The 21,866-nt window shown below is 39.8% G+C and overlaps 2 protein-coding genes across 2 annotated transcripts in view; one reads left to right on the top strand and one right to left on the bottom strand.

The window, feature by feature from the left end:
• The window catches only part of ITGBL1 (integrin subunit beta like 1), a 125,205-nt gene extending 123,746 nt beyond the window's left edge, over nucleotides 1–1,459 (bottom strand). The window contains exon 1 of the mRNA XM_059839305.1: nucleotides 1,262–1,459. Within this exon, the coding sequence (XP_059695288.1) occupies nucleotides 1,262–1,341 (80 nt within the window). The 5' untranslated portion in view covers nucleotides 1,342–1,459. The remainder of the gene's footprint in view (nucleotides 1–1,261) is intronic.
• Nucleotides 1,460–10,393: 8,934 nt separating this feature from the next.
• NALCN (sodium leak channel, non-selective) overlaps nucleotides 10,394–21,866 on the top strand; it is a 225,785-nt gene continuing 214,312 nt past the window's right edge. Inside the window, exons 1-2 of the mRNA XM_059839301.1 lie at nucleotides 10,394–10,519; nucleotides 20,356–20,502. Coding sequence (XP_059695284.1) covers nucleotides 20,395–20,502 — 108 coding nt within the window. The 5' untranslated portion in view covers nucleotides 10,394–10,519; nucleotides 20,356–20,394. The remainder of the gene's footprint in view (nucleotides 10,520–20,355; nucleotides 20,503–21,866) is intronic.

The raw sequence follows: 21,866 nt of genomic DNA, 5'->3' as shown, positions 1-21,866 counted from the left end.
CAGCAAACTGAATGAGCTGCGGTCAAAGCCAGGGGCTGCTGCTCAGAGCCGATGAGAGCTTGGCTCACTTGAAACCACCCTCGTATCACTGGCTTCAGCCAAAACCCAGAATATTGTTCTTACCACCTCTTCAGCTATGGTTGCAAATCATTACTTGTCTAAAATCACCCAGTTTTCTTTGTTTTCATCAAACCTCATTGATACCTGCAAGAATGCTTACACTTTATTTTACTTACCTTTTTAACTACATTGGCCTCATCTATTTTCCCATCAGGCATATCTGGTATATATGCACAGAGACTCGTAGTTTGATTGTCCATCATGAAACATTTTGATCTTAATTATTTCAAAAAGTTTAGAGACAACATATACATCCAAACATTGGGGTAGCATAACAGGAATATACATCATACAGCACTCTTAAGGTTGATTCTAATAAAATATGTTTGCCAAAGTAATCCTTCTGGTTGTCAGACATATATGATCCATGCTTCCAATGGAAAAGGAAACCAAAGTAATCATGGCTTTCCACACAACACTGTAGGCTGTGGCTGTGGTTTTGGTAAAGGCAGCACAATCCAATTCTAGATCTGTAGACTTGCAGCTCTGCCATGCAATTGTACCATGCACTGGAGCACATGGGGATCAGGACTTTCAGGACATACTCAGGGAAAATCACACTTTGTCTCATCAGGAGTTGAATCATAAGAAAAACAAAAAAGGACTGCTCAGGCCAAAAACAGGTCTTCACAACGCTAAGGAATATTGAAGATGGCGATGAATAGAACCTGCCCTTCTCAGATAGCAGATTTTGCAAGGCTCTGGAGCAAAGGAGCCACTGGCCTTAGGAGCCAGTGTGTGCTGGCTGTGGTGGAGATGGAGAGTGAAGGGCCGTGCACCTCACTGTGCCACTGCACCAAAGTGCAGCGATAAGCAGGGTTCTGCGGTTAGGTCTCTGCTCCACTCAGGCAGCAGAATCTGGAGGTTTGGGTGTAAACTGTTACCACTAGTCAGCTCTTCTCCCTTCACTGCTTTCAGAGTGTGCATTTTGGGCATCAAATTCATCGTTGCAAATAACTCCACAGTCTGCAAAAGCCCCTACCTACTGAGGTTCCCAGAGCGTTTCCCTCAGCGTCACCTTCAAGGAGGCAGAGGAAGAGCCAACAAAGTGCTCCTCCGCTCCCTCCGCAAGCCCAGCTTCCACACTCCTGGCACCTCAAAATCAGTCGCACCCCCCGTGAGACCTGAGAGCCGCACTTACCGCAGGGCGGGGGGCCCGGCCGGCAGCGCGGGGCCCAGCAGCAGCAGCAGCACCAGCCCCAGCAGCCCCGGTGCGAGCATGGTGCGAGCTGTGCTGAGCCCACCTGGGGCGCTCCTGCAGACGGGCGGACGGACGGGCGGACAGAGCCGGCAGGCACGCGGAGAGCTGCGCGCCGGACAAGCCCGGCTCCAGCGCTGCTCCCCCCGTGCTGCAGTGGCTGTGATTAGCTGCCTGGGAGCGGGATTTGGGCAGCGCTCTGGGAAGGAGGCCGGTGCCAAACCTCGAAGTTTACAGTCTAGGCAGGGAAGTAATTAGAAACAGTTGCTCAGCCAGATGGTTTATTTTGATGTTTTAAAAGTGGCCCGTTCGCAGATGTGAACGAACTGTCTCATTCTCAAAGTAGAGGCACCGTAAATATTTGAGGTATGTGTATCCCCCTGTCCTTTGACAGACGGCTGCTTGGGATAATCTGTGAAACTTGTACCGACCAGGAGACAGGACCAGCGCTCCCTAGCAGCAGCATCCCTGTCTGGCTGCTGGAGCACCTCCCTGGCGCCTGCCTCCCCAGGTCGGTCCCTTCCTTCCTCAGCCTGAGGTCACCTGCTCACGTCACAGCGCCGTGCGACACTGCAGGCTGCCAACCCACACCAGCATGAGTGACTGCACATTAAAAGTATTATTAGTTAGCCATTTCCTAATGCCTTATTAAAACACAGTCCAATACTTCATCTAAGCAGTGGGAGATTTTTTGAATGCTTTAAAACTAAGCTAAAAGGAAGGATAGTCTCTGCAAATGAGTCAGCTTTGGCAGATATGGCCACGTCCACTTCTTTATGCTGCAGAAAAGTTTTAGATCCCTCTGGCTGTCCTTGGGAATTGCTGCTTGCCTGATGCCTCCCTGAGATAGAAAGCTCTTAAAGAAGGAAACCTTGACCACAAAAGAAGGTAAGTTATAGGTGTCCTAGTCTACGCACACACACATGCATTTTTAAAGCAGGTAGCTGAAAAAAGGTTTCACTGGTTTTGAAGCCAGTACTGGAGATTAAAGCCCTCAGTATCTTCCTCAGAAGGAAAAACTCTTGTTTTATTTTCATATTAAATATCTAAAATACCACAGATTATACTGTTCTAGCAAACATTTTAAGCTTTAGTTAAAATTCTGACTCAGGCTGCCGTTCCTATGAGTTCAAGTGGGTGTCTTACATTTTACATAGTGAACTCAAGGCTGCAATTCACAGCATTCCTGCTAACATAACTAGTTCTGCTAGGTTTATTCCTGGGGGAAAAAAAAAAAAAAAAAGCATCAAGCATTTGACTTTTTTCTGCTGCCCTTATATAAGACAAAAGAACCTTTAAAATCTAGTTTGGGGCCTGTTTTCAGTCAAGTACCCACTTCATTGGAGGATAAAACCTTATCGAAAATCAAAAGAGACTGGACGAAATTTGCTCAAGCATATTTATTAACATATATTATTAGTTCCTGAGGATATACAGGTTAAAGCCAAAAACTATTCCAATGGGCTATTAAAACACAAGACTTTGGTTGTATTTTAGTAAGTTACCTTGAAGTTGTGAAGTGCAACTGTCTACCCATAGTGTACTACCTTCTTTATGACACATAATTTTACCCTAAAATTCAAGCAAGGAGAATTAGGATGTAGAAAAATCTAAAAGCCCTGTATACAGCTGTTGCATACCAAACCTATTTTTTACCAGTTTTGCTGCCCTTTATAGTATATTTCATATTGCAAGTGTTTTAAAATATTTTCTCAAGCAATGCAAATAATAAAAACCCCGTATTGAGTGATCTGTTGGCTCCAGTCCTGTGAGTGTTTACAGTCCTGCTAGCCCCATACATTTCACTTACTTTGATGGATCTAGTGAAAAGGGAAGTAATATTGGCAGGCAAATCAATAAATATTTATTTCTGACAGTCCTTGAACTTTGAAGTCCATGCTTAATACAGCGTTATGTGTTCTATCTGTGTGATAGTTTTTGAAATTTATTTATAATGCTGCAGTAAAAAAAAATTCATAAATGAAAACTCTTTACAGAAAGGAGCACTTTTAAGAAAAATGTGATTGTCAGAAATTGTACTGCCTGAAGTCTCAATTTAGAGAAGAATAAAGAGAAAGCTTTGCATTTTAAACAATAGTAATTCCCTTTTAGCACTAAATTTATCTTTAATCCACAACTTTAAAGGCTGCCATCTGTTCATCTTCCGTCTTTTTCCCTGAGCAGACTGTTGCTGACAGGTATTCAGAAGACTTTCAAGCAGACTACAAACTATAACTTCAAATGTACGAGGAGAAGACATTCACCATGATATGATGAACTTATCACTGTCTTCTTTTTTTTTACATCTGTCATGTTTTGAAGAAATACATACCTTTTTGCTGTGGACTTTTTGAATTTGGAGAAGGCATACTTACACAGTTGAATGATACAGTATTTGAAATGTGCACCCAGAGCTTAAATTTAATAAATGTTTTCAAGTGTAACTGTCTCTAACAAAATATCTTAGCGTCTTTTAATGAATTTTAACCTTCTCTCAGATTATTATATATTTAATCATTTAAGCCTAGAATGTATGTATGCATGCATGTATAAATATGTATTTAATATATATATATATGTATGTATATATATGTGTGTGTGTGTGTGTGTGTGTGTGTGTGTGTATATATATATATATATATATAGATATATATGTATATACATATGATGTGTATGTATTCTGGAATTAATTGGCTTCCAAACAGACTGTAAATTCAATTTAAAAGGAGTCAGTCTCTTTCTAAATGGGTACCTGACATGCTGCCTTGAGAACTGCTCACTTCCTTTCAGCCACTCCCATACCCAACCCTAAGGAACTTTGTTCTCTGCTGGATAATATATACCTACACGAAGTACAGCACTTGCAAAATGCAACTTTTCCTATGTATTGGAGTTTCAGACTAAGGCTCTCGACCTGCAGGTCCTATAGTTTACAAGTGGTAATACCACTTCTTGAAGAATAAAGGTAGAAAAGTCAACATATTGCTGATGAGGAGGAGATGCTGGAACACACCTGCTAATACTAAACAGCCACTTCAAAATAGGGAACAGGTTTAAATAATATTTGTCAGACTTAAAATTACTACAAATAAAGACATGGAATTAAAAAAAAATAGGTGCTGTTAAGCACACTTACACTTGAACCTCATTTTTTAAGTGTTTCCCTGTTACTGTTCTTGATAAATTTTGCAGGAATAGGTAGAGAGATAGGGATAAGCTCTAATCTTTTCCCTGCAATTTTATTGACCAGTACAGGAACCAGTAGGGTAATTTCCAACCCAAACTGGTGAGGGCTACTTTTGTGATTTCATAGTCTTCTGACCTGTGTAAAAACTAAGCTGCAAGCCTTGGGGTAGACAAGATAATTCATAGGCAGTGTTTTGTTGGGGTTTTTTTAGGCAAACCATATTTTGCCAGAATTGTTTTTATAATAAATCAAATAAAAGTAATATTTAAAAACTAAGGAAAAAAAAAAAAAAGAAGAAAGCTTTTCTATTCTAAGAGTGGTCTCATCCTGGAGCAGAATGCCCAGCAATGTTGTGGGATCTTCACCCCTGGACATGGTCAAAAGCCATCTGCACAGGGTTTGGGCAACATACTTTATGCTGTCCTGCTCTGGGCAGGTGGGTTAGACTAGGCCATCTCCAGAGATCCTTTCCAACCTCAAATATTCCATAATTCTCTGATGGCATATTGTAATTTCCATATTACTCTGATGGCATAATGTGCCATTGAACAAGGTTTGAAGAGGCAGATGGACTCTTTCTACTTCTTTATTACAGCCTTTATAACAGTGAACATTTTAATTTAGTTGTCACTTAATAAAGCCATCAGCTTTGCAAAACACATTCCATGCCATTCTTAAGGATTTTCTTTTTAATAAAACAAATCAAAATGCACATAAAGTGAACAGTTTAGGCTTAAAAAATGGAAAGCATCAAAATCTGTCAAATATGCCTCCTGGGTTTCCATTGAAGCCATTATAGTAACAGCATGGGTTTGTAAGAGTGGAGACTGAAGCATTCAAATGCAAAGGCATTCAGTTACATGAAAATTTTCTAAAATAAATCAGAAGTTGAAAATCCCACATATCAAGCAATTATTGTTCTTCTACAAAATGTGGAACAAGGAGAATTTTAAGTGTCCAGTGATTCTTCTGTGAGAAATATACAATCACTTAACTAGGTGGCTGTAATGATCTCATGCAAACCACTTCAACAGCCATGAAGCAAAAAGTACTTGATGGAGTTAACTAAAATCTGTCTGAATTGAACAGTTCAGAAATGCACACAACTGTTGAGAGTCATCGCTGTGCTGGTCAATGCCATCCCTGGAAGGGAGCAGGAGACAGAGTACACCAGAACTGTACAGAACTGAAAACCTTGTGTTAATTTTGCTGACATGACATGGAATCTGGGACAGCTGATGGTATCACACCGGGAATACAAATAGCTTTTGGAGTTACAGGATCAAGGTTAGAACAAGATAAAAGCTGAGCTGGTCAGAATGTAGCTGGCCTGAAGAGTACAGAATATAAGCTACCCAAACAGTTCATAGGCCAACATTAATCAAGATGATATTTTGTTATACTCTAGGGTAAAACCTTAGCTTACTCCTTCATGCCTCAGCTGAGACTTTAAATAGCTGGTAGGTCTTTTGTTTGTTCAGTGTTTGCTAGTGAATTCCCCTACACAGCAATAATACCCTGCTTTTACAGAGGCTTTAAAGAAGCAGAAGATATTTCAGCAGGATCTTGCAAAAAAGCCCAAAATGCCAGCAACAACAGTGCATTTTAAAACACAGTCTACTGCATTCTTAACTATTTAGCATTTATTTCAGAAAACAAGTAAAGCTCTGTCATAAGCTGAGCTAACAGTGAAGAGCCCATAAAGGAAATAAAAAGCATAAAATTTTTCACCATAAATTATTACTTTATGTTCAGTTTGTGCCTTATTTCTCAAAGGAACAAGGAAGGTTTCTTGATGCTGGGAGTCTTGAAAAATCAGAAATAGTGTGAAAGACTATCTTGTTAGTGATCTTTTTAACTAGTTACCTGAATAAGTTATAATGAAGATCATTCTCATCATTTTGACCAAAGAGCTGTTCCGAAGGACAGCAAATTTAAAAAATAGATGCTGCTGACTTCTTCAGGGAAGAACTGTAGTAACTCAGATTGAGTGCCTAAATTAAACACATGCACACCAGATTCTCCAGGGCAATAGCAACCATCTTGTATGGTTTCAAGGCTCTGTGTTGCACTGCTTGCTGTGAAACCAAACATGAAGAAGAGACAGAAATTAAGAAAAAGGAAGTGTGGGAAAACACCACTATTGCCCATCTTCTGAGAACTCTGTACCGACTGAAAGCAAACTAATTCTACACAGTTAGCAGTGGACTTCAGACTCTCCTTAAGGTGTGAAATTAGGAAAACCATACTCCATGTCCTTTATTCTGGTTGATCAATGTTGACACACCTCACAGACACTCAAGAATGACAGTTTTTAACCCATCCCAATCAAAGTTACTCATGAGCGTTAACTGAGTTTCTCTTGCTGTCACTTGTCTGCTGTTGCTGTGTGACCATTTCTGTTATGGTTACAGGCTTCTGAGTGAAACCACCACTAGCCAGAGCCATAAAGGGCAGATAGGTGGAAGCAAACTGGGCTGCTCAGCTCATCTGATTCACATGGGGCCCCGATAACTCCAGGGAGCTGCTCAGCATGTGCACAGCAGGACTTCAGACTATGGGAGAAATTTGAGGTAACCACCATTAAGATGACTAAGGACTTGGGCACCCTGAGGCTAAAGAGCAACAGGCAGGAATTTAGCAGGTTTTGACTTGTATCCTATGCCAAAATGATTAAATCTTACTTTGGGTCTGAAGTTTAATTCTGAATTGCTAAATGATATTTTGTGACCTTTTTTAAAAGCTCAAGCATAATTTCAAAATTAATATTTCATGAATTCTAGACTGTCTAGTCATTACAGACAGTCTGAAATCTGATCAAGCACTGTGCTCTTTCATAAGTGGTAAATCAATTCCAACAATGGAAATCCCAAAAAGATCAGCTCTTTGGGATGTTTTTAAAATTTGTTTACATTACTCTTCAACTATTTAACAGATACTTAGGGAAAGTAAGGACAATAAAGTAAATAAAGTTCAAATAAATTAGGAAAAAAAAACAGGTCTTGAGAGAATTTGGCTTGAATCCAAATTCTGTAAGGAAACATGTAGAATAAATAGATGTTTTGAATTCCCTCCCCTCCCTTTTTTTTTGGTTGTGTTCCAGATTATGTTACAGAAATGAAAGTTATAGGTAAGGTTGAAAATTCTCCCCTTGAATACTCAGTACAAATCCCCAAAATTTTCTTTTAAATGGACATTCTGCCATGGCTAATTTCAAACATGTGTTGAAGTTTGAAGGATGAATAGGGAAATTCCTTTATCTGGTCTTGATTTGTAGAGATGAGACGTAAATCTTTGCTAAGAAATCTCTTTTCTTTTGACTATTTAACATTACTGTAATATTGTAAGATTAACTCCCCATTTCTGTCTATATCTATATGTTTATGGCTTGCTTTGTAGGTCAGTGTGAATTTCCTAAATCAGAATTAAAAAAGACTTCAGCCCTAAATATTAAACATTGTTACAGACTTTAAAGGACTAACAGGTTTTTTGCAAAATTATATCAACAATTTAATAGATATTTAAGTTTTATCCTCACATGCCTCCTATACACCACTCAAGCACTAAAATGTTCATAATTGCTTTTCATGTGCTACATCTAAAAGTAAATTTGTGGTTAAATAGCAAAGCAAGAAAGGGCTTTTCCTCGCAAACAGAAGACCTTCACAGTCTGCACAATCCTATGAATGGAAGACTACTGTTTCACCTTTGCACACAGGCAGCTACATCGAGGTATCAAGGGCTAAACCTTTCTTTCATCATCTGATGCCAGTTGTGCTCAAGACAGGCTGTCAGAGAGAATCCAGTCTTCTGCTGAAAGTGTGGGTTCCCATTAGCAGCTCGTGCCTCACAGAGTAAGGGCAGGCAGTAACAATACATTACCTAACACGACACCAGGAGAAGTGCCAAATACATAAGGAAACACATATTCTGTCTAATACAAACCACTTGTAAGGAAATGAATCCCTTCTTTTTGGGAACTCATTAAAGAGTATCTAAATTACTGCAGCATATTTTGAACCCCCCTCCAACACATGACAGATGCTAATACGTGAATTCAGTGGCAGGCCACTAAGGTGGTTGGAACTGGAGCACTTGCTCCATGAGGAGAGGCTGAAGGAGCTTGGTTTTTTCAGCCTGAAGGAAGGATGGGTTTGGGGGCACTTAGGAGCAGTCTGCCAGATTCTATGAGGAAGCTGTCAAGAGGACAAAGCTGGGCAATTCCCAAGGGTGCACTGCAGGAGGAGAGACTGCTGACAAGGGAGGGTCCAAGTGCATGTCAGGAAAAAATATCTTTCAGCATGAGGATGGTCCAGTACAGAAACAAGCTTACCAGGGAGGCTGTGCAGTCTCTGTCTTGGGAGGTTTTCAAGACTCAACCGGATAAAGCCCTGAGCAAGCTGGTGTGATCTCATCTCTGAGCCTGGTTTAAGCAGATCAGTCAGACCAGATGGCCTCCTGAGGTCCCTTCCAACTGGAAAATTGTTCTATCGAGAATTATTTTTCAGAGGCCAGTATATCCATAGGAAAAATGTTACACAAAGTCACATCCGCTGGCAAATGTTGATTTCTTTTGTTTAGCTATAGCTGCAACGTTTCACTGTTTGCAACTGTCAGTTTTCATTTATGAGATGCTATCACCAACAGCAAAATGCTGCCTAGCAACTTATTCCAAGTAATGAAACGTTAAGTGGGGAGGAAGAGACAAAATAGGAAGAGTATTATTTGTCAGCACATTTATTCTTAAATTGTTTTGCTTTATAAATTTTTTCTCATGAAACATCAGCTGACTGCTACCAAAAACTGCAAACACTAAAATTAGGTGCTTAAATTTACTGGAATTGTTAATGCTGGTAACACATGTAAGTACTGCTGGCAGGACTGCATCTGTAATCCTGAGCCCAACTCCCTAACTGGCTTATTAGTTTTGGTTGCCAGCATCAAATAGATATAATTTAAAGGAACCTAATACAATTTATGCCTTACACTTTCCTTCAGCTTTCTGGGGTATTTTGCTTTGTCTTTTGAATCCTATTCCACTTCTTTACTATCTCCAGAAAGTTACAGGCTCACATTCCACACCATAAAGTTTCATTTAAACATAAATTTTCCACAAATTTACTTTTTTTTTTTTTTATTTGTTCAAGAAGATAAAATACAGATTGGAACATGTCAACCTGATTTACAGGAACAATTTTTAAGTATTTTTTCATCTGTTTATTTGTGGTATCTCTTTCATAGAACCATTTAGGCTGGAAAAGACCCCTAAAACCATCTACTCCAACAAGTGAAGATAATCTTATGAACTTATTTCACTGTGGAGCTCGAGACTGGGCTTTACCATGGCCCTTCAGTAATTTCAAAATTACCTAGACCACCCAGTGAAGTCAGGGCAAAGAAGCGCACCAGAACTATAAAAAGGCCTAAGATATACAAATAGGGTTTCTTACTAAATAAATACCCTTTCCTAGCACTTGAAGAGCATAATGAAAAAAATGAAAACCAAACCCCAAACCGACCAAGAAACAAAAAGGCTGAAGCCCTAACTAAAGCTCTACCAAACTGCCGCAGCAAGTGGCGCCTCGGCCGGCGCTGCTGCTGGCAGAGCGCAGTGCGGGCTCCGTCCCGTGCCGGGCACCACTCGTGTGTTTCGGGGCGCAGCGAGCACAGTTCCAAGCCGCTGTAGGGGTGTTTTGCGAGACGGGACCGCCGTGGGGATCACCCCCGGCGGCGGGGCCGCTAAGCCACCTCTCTTCCCAGCGGGTTCGCGAGCAAGGCGGGAGTCTGCTTGTTCCGAGGCGCCCGTGCGCGGCCGGCACCGTCTCCTCCGCACCTGCTCCCTCCCCGCCCGCCCCCGCCGCCGTTGCCGAGAGACTGAACGCGGCCGCCGCCGGGCGGGCCCCGCCGCCCCGATCCATCGCGGGGAGGGCGGCGTGCGAGGCTGGCACAGCACCGCAACGCCCGCACACCCGCGGGGGCCGCTCCCGACCGCGCCATGAAGGGAGATGCTGGCGGTAGGTCGGAGGCGGCGGGCGCGGCTCGCTCCCGGAGCGCGGTGGGGCCGCGCGCCTCCCCGCCCCCCTCCACGGCCCCTCGGTGCCGGCGGCCGCCACGGGAATGCTGGCGGCTCCCAGGGCAGGGACGGGCGCGGCCAGAGGCCCGCCTGGCTCCGCAGCATGGGGAAGGGGCGGCGGCGCCCTCCGCATCGCCCGCCCCGGCCGTCCTCCCCCCGCGGTGGGAGGGGGCGCTCCGGGCCGGCCGCCGCCGGCCTTCCCCGCGCTTCGGGGCCCTCCGCAGCCTCGTCACTGAGGCAGAGCGGGGCCGTGCGGCCAACAGGCCTCTTCGGGGGGCACTCATTTCATGGGGTGGCTGTGGATGGGGACGGGGGTGGCCGCGGAGAGCTCCCTCCCCGAGGGGAGCGTTCGGCTGGTTCGCAGGGGCTGCGGGCTTGGCGTGGTTGGAGGGAGCGATGTACCCAGGCCTGGGCTAAATCTGTTTAACCTGCAGTGTCAGGGCTTGGTGCATCGAATAGAGATGTTTAATTTTTTTTTTTTTATTGACATCTTTTTGTTTTAGTACTCTCAGTAAAATCAGAAACGTATTTCGAGAAAGGATCAAGGTTTCCTAAAGTACAAACGTGGCTTTTAGTTTAGCTGTGATTTGATTGGTTAACCGTTGTTGCATCCAGGCAAATATTTACATTGAGAAAACACTAACTAAATGCTGTTTGAGTCTTTTGGGTTTGTCTTAAGCATCATCAATTTCCTGGTTAATTTCCTTGTTTATTGTCGTTTTCATTTCCCTCCCCAGCAGCCCCATTCCACCTGCCCTTTGAGTGATCAACAGAAAAATGATACATATTAACAATGAACTGTGCTCTGCTGCTTGAATCACAAAAGCTGAAGTTTCTTAACTTCGGGAAGGGGATGAGAAATAACATTTCTTCGAGTTGGTCTAACTGGATGCTAGAAGTCTCCAGCTGTCTTCAAGTATTTAGATATACCTTTGGAGACTCGTAGGAACAGCTGGATTTGTTTTCATTTGGTGTGTTGTTGTTTTGGGGTTTTGTTTGTTTGTTTTACCATTTGAGCTTGGTAACTTTCAAAACTGTAACAATTGGCATGTCATTTGTGCTTTAGTCTTTTTGTTTGGTGCATCTGTTTTATTTTAATCTGAAGTGTGGTCCATCCCAGTTCATTGAGCTATACCACCTGGAAATATAACTTACTCTGTTTCGACTTATTTCCAACTTCAGGACGCTGCTGGTACCATGAGCAGTTTGTAGATCTGTGTGGCATTCATCCAAATCTATCTTTGAGTCAAATCCATTTTGTGTCTTAAACCTTCACAGTAGAAGATGAATACTATCACATTGTATTGTAGGAAGCAATGGGCTGCTGGACCTGGCTCTAGAAGACTTTTACAGATGAGAATGTCTTCTTGAGGCATGAGTAGCTCATGATGAGATAGAACTGGTTCTGGCTTCTGGGGAATTTGGTTTCCTCCCCACCTGCTTAGGTATATAGGAGTACAGTCTGTTACAAATAAGATGTCTGATGTGCTTATGAGTAAACTAGAGGTGTTGCATTCAAAAATAATTTTTACTGCGTTACTAATAGAATGCTTCCATGGTTGGATCTCCTATAGGTTTTGAGCACAAAATCTTTTGGGGATAAAGAGCAAAGTCAGCCTAATGTGGGTGTTCCAGGTTGAATCATATTTTGTTTCCATTTCAGCCTTTTCATGTTCTCCCTTTCATTACCTTCATAGCATCTTTTATTTCAACTGAAGTTTTCTGGATTGGTTAAATACTGATAAACATCTTGCTTTGCAGAATACTAGTCCTAAATTACAGTTGCAAATTTTCTTGACTCTACTACGTAATTTATTTTTCCTTTCTCTATTTTCTGTGATATTTTTATCTTTTATCAATGTTGTCTTTTTGGTTTTTCATTGCTTTTTTTTTTTTTTCCTTCATAGTGAGGACAATCAAGCAGTGAAACAAGTTGCTCAAAAAACCTCCTTTGCTGGAGGTATTCAAGACCATACTGGAGTAACCTGAGTAAACTGCAATAGCCTGGGCTGCGCCCAGAGTTGATACTGCTTGAGCAGGAGATATGATGGGAGACCTTCTGAGATCATAGAGCCAAATAATGGTTTGGGTTGTAAGGGACCTTAAAGATCATCTACTTCCAACCCCACTGCTCTGGGCAGGGACAACTTCCACTAGACAAGATTGCTCAAAACCCTATCCAGCCTGGCCTTGAGTACTGACAGGGATGGGACATCCAAACTTCTCTGGGAAACCTGTTCCTGTGCCTCACCACCCTCACTGTAAAGAATTTCTTTCTAATATCTAATATAAACTTAACTTCTTTTATCTTAAAATCATTTGCCCTTGTCCTGTCACTACATATCTTTGTGAAAGGTCCCTTCCCAGGGGCTGTAACACCCATTAGGTACTGGAAAAGTAAGGTCTCGCTGGAGCTTTCTCCAGGCTAAACAGCTCCAACTCTCTCAGCCTATCTTCATAGGAGAGGTGCTCCAGCCCATCTTTGTGGCCTCCTCTGGACTAATTCCAACAGATCAATGTCTTGTGTAGCAGGCCCTGGAACTGGGCCCCTGGAGAACCTAGATGGAGTTTCACAAGAGCAGAGTTGAGGTCCTTCCAACTTGAACTGGCTTATGATTCTATGAACTCAGTTTTCCTTTTTTTATTTCTTGCCTCCAAAATAAAGCCTTTACATACAGTACATAAAGTACCAGAGGTTATGGTGCCACTTCTAGGAACTGCCCTGCAGAAAGGGCATGTCAATTAGTTTGTTTCAAAGGGAAGATAAGGGGATAAGAATAGAGAAAGTCCTAATTCTGTTTTCAGGACTTCAAGTTTAAGATATATAGGCATTCACTTTTTTGCTGGCAGTTTCTTAAAGGATAGAAAAGGAAGAATTTGGCAAGGAAAGATTATCTAGAATATTTCAATTTCTTTAATAATTATTTTAGCAAAAAATTTAACAAATCTAAAATAATATAACCACCATTTATTTTAATTTGAATGTATTTGAATAGTGAGAAGATGGATATACAAGGTTCTAGGCATACTAGCATGTAATTAATGATACAACAAAATCCCAGAAACTTTAAAATAATCACTTAAGCAGGCATGCTGCCAGCCATCTGCCTACAGAGAAGCTCCTTTCCACCTGTGTATCATTCTGGGAAGGAGTTCCTTCCTTTAAAACTTCGAAAAATTGATCCACTCAGAGCATGTTACTGAATGTGAGGTATTATAAAGAGAGAATGGGTTGCTCCTTGAATCCACTCAATGACCTGGCACTGCCTGTCCCATTGCATTCATAAAGGGCTAAACACATTTTCCACCTGGACATGTGTTATGCTGCAAAAGAAAATTCCAGAACACTGCTCTCTGGTTTTAACCAGCATTATTCTTACTAAGGATATTGCTCCATGTCTTTTTGTCAGCAATGGTCTCTGACATGTATTTGTATAGACCACATTGCAGTTGACCAATCCTAGGTCAGCAAATGGTGGGGAGGTGGCCCACAGTCCAAGAGAACTTTTAAAGTAAAGCAGCTGTTAAATTGTGCAAATGTATTTGGGAAGGAAATACATTGGCATTGGTATTTTATATGTATTTTATATTTTATATGATTACTGTGCATTCAGTGGCCATCATTACATTTTAGCATTTTATCAGCCATTCTGGCAGTATAATTGTAGAACTTGGAAAGCTATCTTGTTGTCCAGTCATGCCAACAACCAGCCTGTTAGGGAGAGGTGGAGGGTGCTCACCAGTCTTGGTTTCCAGTGAAAAGCAAAAGCTGGCTATCTGTACAGGGAAGTAGCTGCTTCATGCTTGGATGTGTTCCACCTTTGGGATACATGGGGAGTTGGGACTTAGAAATGTGAGAGTGTACCTGCTCTTTACTAGAAAGGTCACTTTGGTGTACCTGGATCTCTATTTCATATGTAAAAGAAGTGTAGTGGAATGTGATATAAGCATCATTTAAAAAATCATCTTCAGTTGTTTTGGCTTTTTTTCTTTTTTTTCCCAACCAAATCTCTTAAAAAAAAAGAGGAAAAGCTAAAAAATTCTATTTCAAATTAAAAAGTTCTGTTTGTGGCTGCATCACTGCACCATTTACATATATGTGTAGTTTCTTCTAAATTGTGTATGGCAGATGTTAGAAGGGCTAAAGTGAAGAGAACAACATTATGTGACAGTAGCAGTAGACTCTGTATCTGACTCACAAGAGATCTGCCTTTGTATGCAATGAGATATTTGATTCTGCTTGCTGGGTATTATTTTGGCAACATCTGAGAGGAAGAATACATGTAAGGAATAAATATTGTAAGAACATTGTCCTTAGCTGATAATAAGGCAAAACACAGGAGGTGCATTGCAAGCAAAGAGCTGAAGTCTGAGCACCTGTTTTCAGACTAGATGTTCTTACATTGGCAGCCTGAAGCAATTTTTAAACTTTTCTCACTTTTGAACCTCAGTCCTGGTATTTTAAGTCTGGGATCCTGTTAGTAAGTACAAGGTATCATCAGTCATTCTTTCGACATGGATCCAAGTGATTTGAAAATTTTAATATAACTGATTTTTAGAATATTTCCTTCAATAAATATTACCTTCTTTTTGAGAAAACAGCTTTGTTTTTATAAATACTAAAGTTTGGTTTGTTTTTCGTTGTATATCACACTTAAATAACAAAGAGATCTTTTAGAACATTTCATCAGCTGGAATAATGATACCACAAAGAGAAAGAGTACTGAAATAAGCTCTTACTTGAAATTAGTTGAGTTAATAGCATCTGTGGTGGCATGTGCCTTGTGATTGTTTCCACTGGAATACTCTTTACCCTTCTAAAATAAATATATCTATACTGTAGTGTATGCAGCTTGCTCACTTCAGATTTTTGCTACATGAAAACAAATGCTGAAATGCCATGTAACTGTACCCATACCCAAAATCAGGGATGGAAGAACCTGTGGATGCAGGGAGCAGGAAATAGAGAAACAGTGTCAATTTGCAAAAAAGGAAAGGAGAAGGCTATTGATTAAAGAATGGAAGCTTACATTTTTCCTATAACCATGTAATACATACTGAAGTTAAGAGCAGTCAATTTCTTTAAGGTAGCCTGTACTTTGGGGCTTTTTTAATGTATAGTATGGAAATAGGGTTTTGTCGTCATGCTGTGTGTGTTGCTGTTCACATCATCTTCCTGTCACACGTTTTAGCTCTCATATTTGTAATTATTGTCTTGAAGTGTGTGCCATTTTCTGTGTCCCTGCTCTGGGAAAAGTTGGAAGCAGAGTTGACATTTTCAAAGAGAGAATTGAAGAGAATGCTTGTAGGTGGCCTGCCTTGGGAGGACCTTCAGGCAGTGCTCACATGATCTCAGGTGACAAAGTCAATAGGCAGTGAGAAAAAAGTGTGTTGAAAACCAGGCATTGCTGATTCCAAGGATTTGTCTGATTTTTAAATTCTCTCTCCATAAGTTGTAGGTAGGAATATCTACTTTGTTTTCTTGTTGATATTTCTGTGAAGTCATTTTTCAGCTGCCTTCTTTATCAGCCAGAGCCTTTATAAGCATGTTTTCCTGACTCTGTGATAGAGATCTTTTGAGCAGATTATGCTATATACAGTGAGCTTGCTTTATAAGCAAGACTCAGATTTCTCAGCTTTTGATGTTGTGAAGGATCAGCTACTTTTTGAAATTTTTCTTTTGATTTTTTTTTAGGAATTGCATATTTCCATCAGAAGGAGTGTCTTGCACTTGGTGGGAATATTGCAAACTGAGTTATTCCTTCTTTTAACTCTTTTTTTTTCCAAAGTGCACAGTGGGTCTTATGTTCACCCCAACTATTGTCCTGGCATACTTTCATTTCAGCAGAAGCTGCAAATTTAGTGAGTGGGGGTGGTTTAGAAGGTGTAGAGGCTGCAGAACATGCCTGCAAGTTCAGAGATAGAAAGGAAGAGAACAAGGCTGCCCTAATGGACCTGAGGGGCTGAGAGAGTGAGTAATTTTCTGTTTAGTTTTATTCCTTTTAATTTGCCTTTTCTTCTAAAAATAAAGGAGAAATTTAAAAGACAGTACATTGCTCCCTGAAAAGGTTGACATCTGCAAAGTGAATTTTCTGTATTGCTACTATAAAGAAGGCACTGCAAAGAAATGTGAAGTGGTTGTAGCCCCAAAACTCCATGATATTTTCCTGTCTTAAGAGCCTGTCTTTGCCCTGCACCCAATATGTCTTAAAAACACTGCAGCTAGAAATACATCCTAGGGAATGTATTAAGCCTTTTACATTAATAACAGGTTGTGATCAAAGAAAGACCTAATGACGTATGTTGGAATCAATGCAGGAACTGCAGGGGTGGATTTGTATCAGGGTTAGGGAGGGCTACATCCTCCCATTGGCACAGCTTGGTGCTCTGCTCGCTGTGTGTCACATGCTGGAAGGAGTTCATGCACAGCTCTCCTTCTCTTCGTCCTTCTGCTGGTTCCTCCCTGAAGAAACAAGTGCAAAAGCGAGTAGTAGTCCAAGGGTTAAAATTCTTTACATACATGGCAGAGTTCCAAAACTGCAGCACATGGAAAAGTGAGCGTTCCCTGGTAAACTAAAAGTAGTGAGAACAGCAAAAGCAGTTGCATAAAAGCTTGAAAGCAACTTTGCTCTAGTTTGAATAATCTTGCTAAAAACCATTTACAAAATATTATTGGTCTGTCATCTTTATTCTGAATTTTTGTGTACATTGCTGGTCATTTGAAGTAGAGAAGTAAGCAAGCTGATTCTTTTATTCCACAACATTTCCTCCCTTCCATTTGGTTTTATATACATGGAGATTTGTTTATTCAAGGCTGCCTCTTAAAATTAAGAATTCTAATCTCTTTAGTCACAACAGTGATTAGCTGAGTTGGTCAGAGCATAGTGCTAGTAATGCCAAAGCTGTGGGTTTGATATCCATATGTGCCATTCACTTAAAAGTTGGACTTGATGATCCTTCTGGATCCCTTCCAACTCAGAATATTCTGTGATTTCTGTGATTTTAGTACGTGAACTGAATCCATTATGGACATTTATTATGAACATCTAAAGTTCATGTTATTTTCTGTGCCTGGACCACTTAAAAATTACTTGAACAAACAAAGAGGCACTGGGTAAAAGGATAAGTGGGAATTTTATTAGAAGAGTGCAGCGCATCTTTCTACACATAAAATATATAAATAAGCAATACTGAGAAAAGCATAAAAACAATATAGTCTTTCTTATAGACTGTTGATAATTATTTGCTTTTTTTACCCAAATGGACATAGCTTGTTATTTAGACCACCATTTATTAAAAAAAATAAAACTGTAAGTGGCTAAACAAAAATCAGTTTTTCATATCCTGAACCTTTTCTCATAATTATTGATTGCACTTATCTTAATAATTTTCTGTTTACTGCTACATCTTTTCTTAAAAGCTTACTAGAACACAGTAATAACCATTACCAGAAATAGTAAACATAAAATGATTATTTTTTTTATTTCACTGATTGGTGAATTGAGTAACAATTTCCAAGGAACATACTTGTAAGAAACATTTTAGGCAGTGTTTTTTCCCCCTAAGGTTTTGGGAAATGCAGCTCCCAAGGCATTGCAGTAACTTCTTATCACTATGCTAAATGTAGCCATTTGAAGGTTTCATGCCCTCAAAAAGCACACCAGCAGCTCTGAGACTTGAAGCATTTCTGGTTGTGCTTTGGTCTAAGTAGAGAAAAAAGGTCAATCCATTACACTGGGAAATTAATAGGAAAAAATGGAAAAAAATTCTAAAGAGGAGGAAGTAGTGAATTCAGTTACAAAGCAAAAGTAGAACATGAAGTTTGAGCATGAACATGGAGAGAGCATGCAACTTCTGTGAATATTATTTCATTCTTCATTTGTTAGAGAAGGGTTATTAATATATAATATTCATTTTACAGTATTTGCCTGTGTTTAGTGACGGCTTACCAGTTTTACTTGTGCTAAGATTGCTGTGAATTTAAAATGAGTATAGGTGTCAGAAATTGTCCCTTTTTTTGTGTCTTTAGATTATTTCTGTTTGTTTTTAAAAATCAGTTATTGCATAATGTCAGCTCCTCCAGCTGGGAACATTAGTACAAGACCTCAGCCCTGTTACTGTGTGGTTTGTACAAAGACCAGTGGTTCAGACTTGGTTTTACAGAGTCAGGAACCAACCTCTTGAATCTGAAAGAGAATATAGAGCAAGGGCAGACTTTGAGGGAATTGGAATAAGATAAAGGGCTTACATTTGCCACAACAGCTAAAAAGAAGAGACAGAAAAGGATGCAAGCATAGTGTTTGGACATGAAGCAATAGCCCGTGGGATTGAAAAGGCCAGCTGAGACCAAGCACATGGGCACTTCTGCAGTCCTGAGCCTCCAGCTAATCGAGGACAGTGTTTTCTGCATTCATGTTTGAGAACGTCATTGTAATACTTCTGGCTGTAATTACCAGGGCTTGTGACAGGACAAGGGAGCAACAGAGTTAAACTGGAAAAGGGAAGATTCAGGGTAGACATAAGGAAAAAATTCTTTACAATGAAAGTGGTGAGACATAGAAAACAGGCTGTACAGAGAAGTTGTGGTAACCCTGTCATTGAAAAGTAGACAGGGCTTTCAGCAACCTGACCTAGTGAAAGATGTCCCTGCCCATGGCAGGGGAATTGGGTTAGATTATCTTTAAAGGTTTCTTTGAACTCAAACCATTCTATGATTCTATCTTAAACTAGTTTTGACAAACTTTTGGTTGTCACAGGGCGGTGTCACTTGCAAACAGTTGGCCCAAAGTAAAGGTCCAGAACAAGGTCCCAGGATCTTCCTTTCTCCCTCCCCCAACTTTGCTGAAAAAAAAAAAAAACAACTCTCTAAGGGGTTTCATTTCATGAACAATAGAATTGTACTTCAGTGTCAGACAGTTACTTCACAGGAGAGTGTATCTTCTTCATCTGCTTGGATTTGTTTAGACTGAGGAATCCATGAGCTGTGTCCGTGGAAAAGTCAATACTAAGATCAACTCAACCTTTCAGCTCTCATGGCGTGTCCCTTAGTTGTGGCTCACATGGCTGAGCATACAGAAGGCTCAGTCAGTGTCACCCATGCAGGAATGTCCAGATGCAGCCTGACCTTGTGGAAACAATACGTTTTCCTCAGTCCTTCTACGTACCAACACATGTCCCACAGACAGCCAGCTTTCTGGCTCTTGGATAGATAATTGTTAACATCAAAAAAAAGTATTAGAAAAATGCTTTAGAAAATATTTATTAGAAAAATGTAATGTTAATAGTAGTGTGTAGCAAAAAAAGCTCTTCTGATTTCAGTAAATAACATTAACATCTATTGGCTGCTTAACATTGCTTGTTTGCCTTTGGCATGTTGGGATTTATCTTAGCCTAGTGTAATAAATGGAAATGTCACCATTTAATTAAATGGCTCCAGGTCAAATCCATCCAATGATTACTCTTTGTTGAAGTTCACAGCAAAAGCATTCTTTGCATATTTTGAGAACAAATTCTTTGCATATTTTCAGAGCAAATTTTCTGTCAGTGTTGCTAGGTTTCTGGTGATTGTTTGTGTTGCACACCTTTGTGTAATTTTTTTGTAAACTAATGAGTGTCATGTCAGTGATTTATATTTAAGAAAATCAATATTCTGTTAGACAGTAAATACAAAAGAAGTGTGCATGGAAACAAAATGCTTTAGGTTATTTATAAAACAGTTCAAAATGCATTGTAAAATTGCTCAAGTGAATTAATTCTTTCTGTTTTTTTTTCACCAAGGAGGTTTCATGATTATAGATAAGAGAAGTTAACTTCAGGATGCTTAAAAGGAAACAGAGTTCAAGGGTGGAAGCCCAGCCAGTTACAGATTTTGGTCCTGATGAATCTTTGTCAGACAATGCAGATATTCTATGGATTAACAAACCAGTAGGTATCTCTCTCTGTAATTACTAATTTTAAGTTAAATGTAATTTGAATTGTTGAAGCATGACTTCCACAAAAATTCTGAATTAGGTATTAGTTGGAAACAAGTTCTGAACTACAGTTGCTCATGTACCAGTTACATTTTTGGAAAACATGAAAGACAAAACAAAATAGTTTCTTTTGGCTGTTCCAAAACTGAGAGATGATCAAGCCCTACTTTCCAACCAGTCAATCTGATTGATTCTTTTAAAACAGCCATCCTTTCAAGGTCTCTGGTTCCTAACATGTTCATTAAAATTACAAGTTCATAAAATGAGCTTTTGAAAAGATGTTAAAAGGAGGATTTAGTTGCTCAAGTGTTAGCCATCAATAAGCACTTTTGATTTTCAAATCTCTCCTTTTAAAACATTTATGAATATAAAAGTGTTGTTGTTTTGGTTGTTTATTTTGAAGTACAGCTCTCATTTTTCTCATACCATGAGAAAAAACCTGCCTTGAGAAAAAGAGAGGTGTAAAAGTGTCTGGCAACTTGAAACTGGGAAAAACTTCATTAGGAGTAGAGTTATTATAGACTGTAATGTATTAAGAAAATGTCTTTACATGTAAATATATTTATTTATTTACATTTATTATGATTGAATTATTTATTCAGGAGTGAGCATGGATCTGGGATTCCAATATTGTAAATGATTTCTGTTTTTGCAGAGAAGACATTTTCACATTTCTCTTAGTGTATAATTTTTTACTTTTTAAAAGCAAGAAGTAAAATATTCTGAAATAATACCTGTTGTTAGCATTGCATTAATTTAAGGAAACCATCATCTCATTTGTAGTAAGGATGCCAGATCTCAGTTTTGCTGCTAAGTTTTAACAGCTAAAACTATTTAGCATGAATCAATATGTGGGTATTGTCTTGTCAGTTATTTAAGTAGAATGTTTGTATTGGCTGCTGTAATAAATTCAAAGTGTCATTGAAGAAATATATGATGGGTATTTACCTACGTTTCTCATCACACAATGCACGAGGTTTTCATGGAATAATTTTTTCTTGTCATGCTGATGGACTAGTTGTATATTGCTCAGTGTTTGTAGTACTGGCACTTTACTGTGTCAGAGAACAAGTTTTGTATCAGCTGTACTTTAATAATCATGTTAATTGTTTCAGTTAAAACAAGGTTCAAAACAAAGTGGATTTTAAAGGGATGTTGGAGATCATTCATAAGGTGCCTTCTGCTTCCAAATTATTAATCTGAGCTCAGAGTATGCAAATGATAGAGCTATTCAATTCATGTCACAGATTATTACATTTAAGTGAATGAACAGTGAGTATTAAATTAAGTATCTGTCTTTTGGATATCGAAAGGTCT

Source organism: Haemorhous mexicanus, chromosome 2 (genome assembly GCF_027477595.1).
Source record: "Haemorhous mexicanus isolate bHaeMex1 chromosome 2, bHaeMex1.pri, whole genome shotgun sequence".
Taxonomy (NCBI): domain Eukaryota; kingdom Metazoa; phylum Chordata; class Aves; order Passeriformes; family Fringillidae; genus Haemorhous; species Haemorhous mexicanus.
This window is presented reverse-complemented; position numbering and strand designations above follow the sequence as displayed.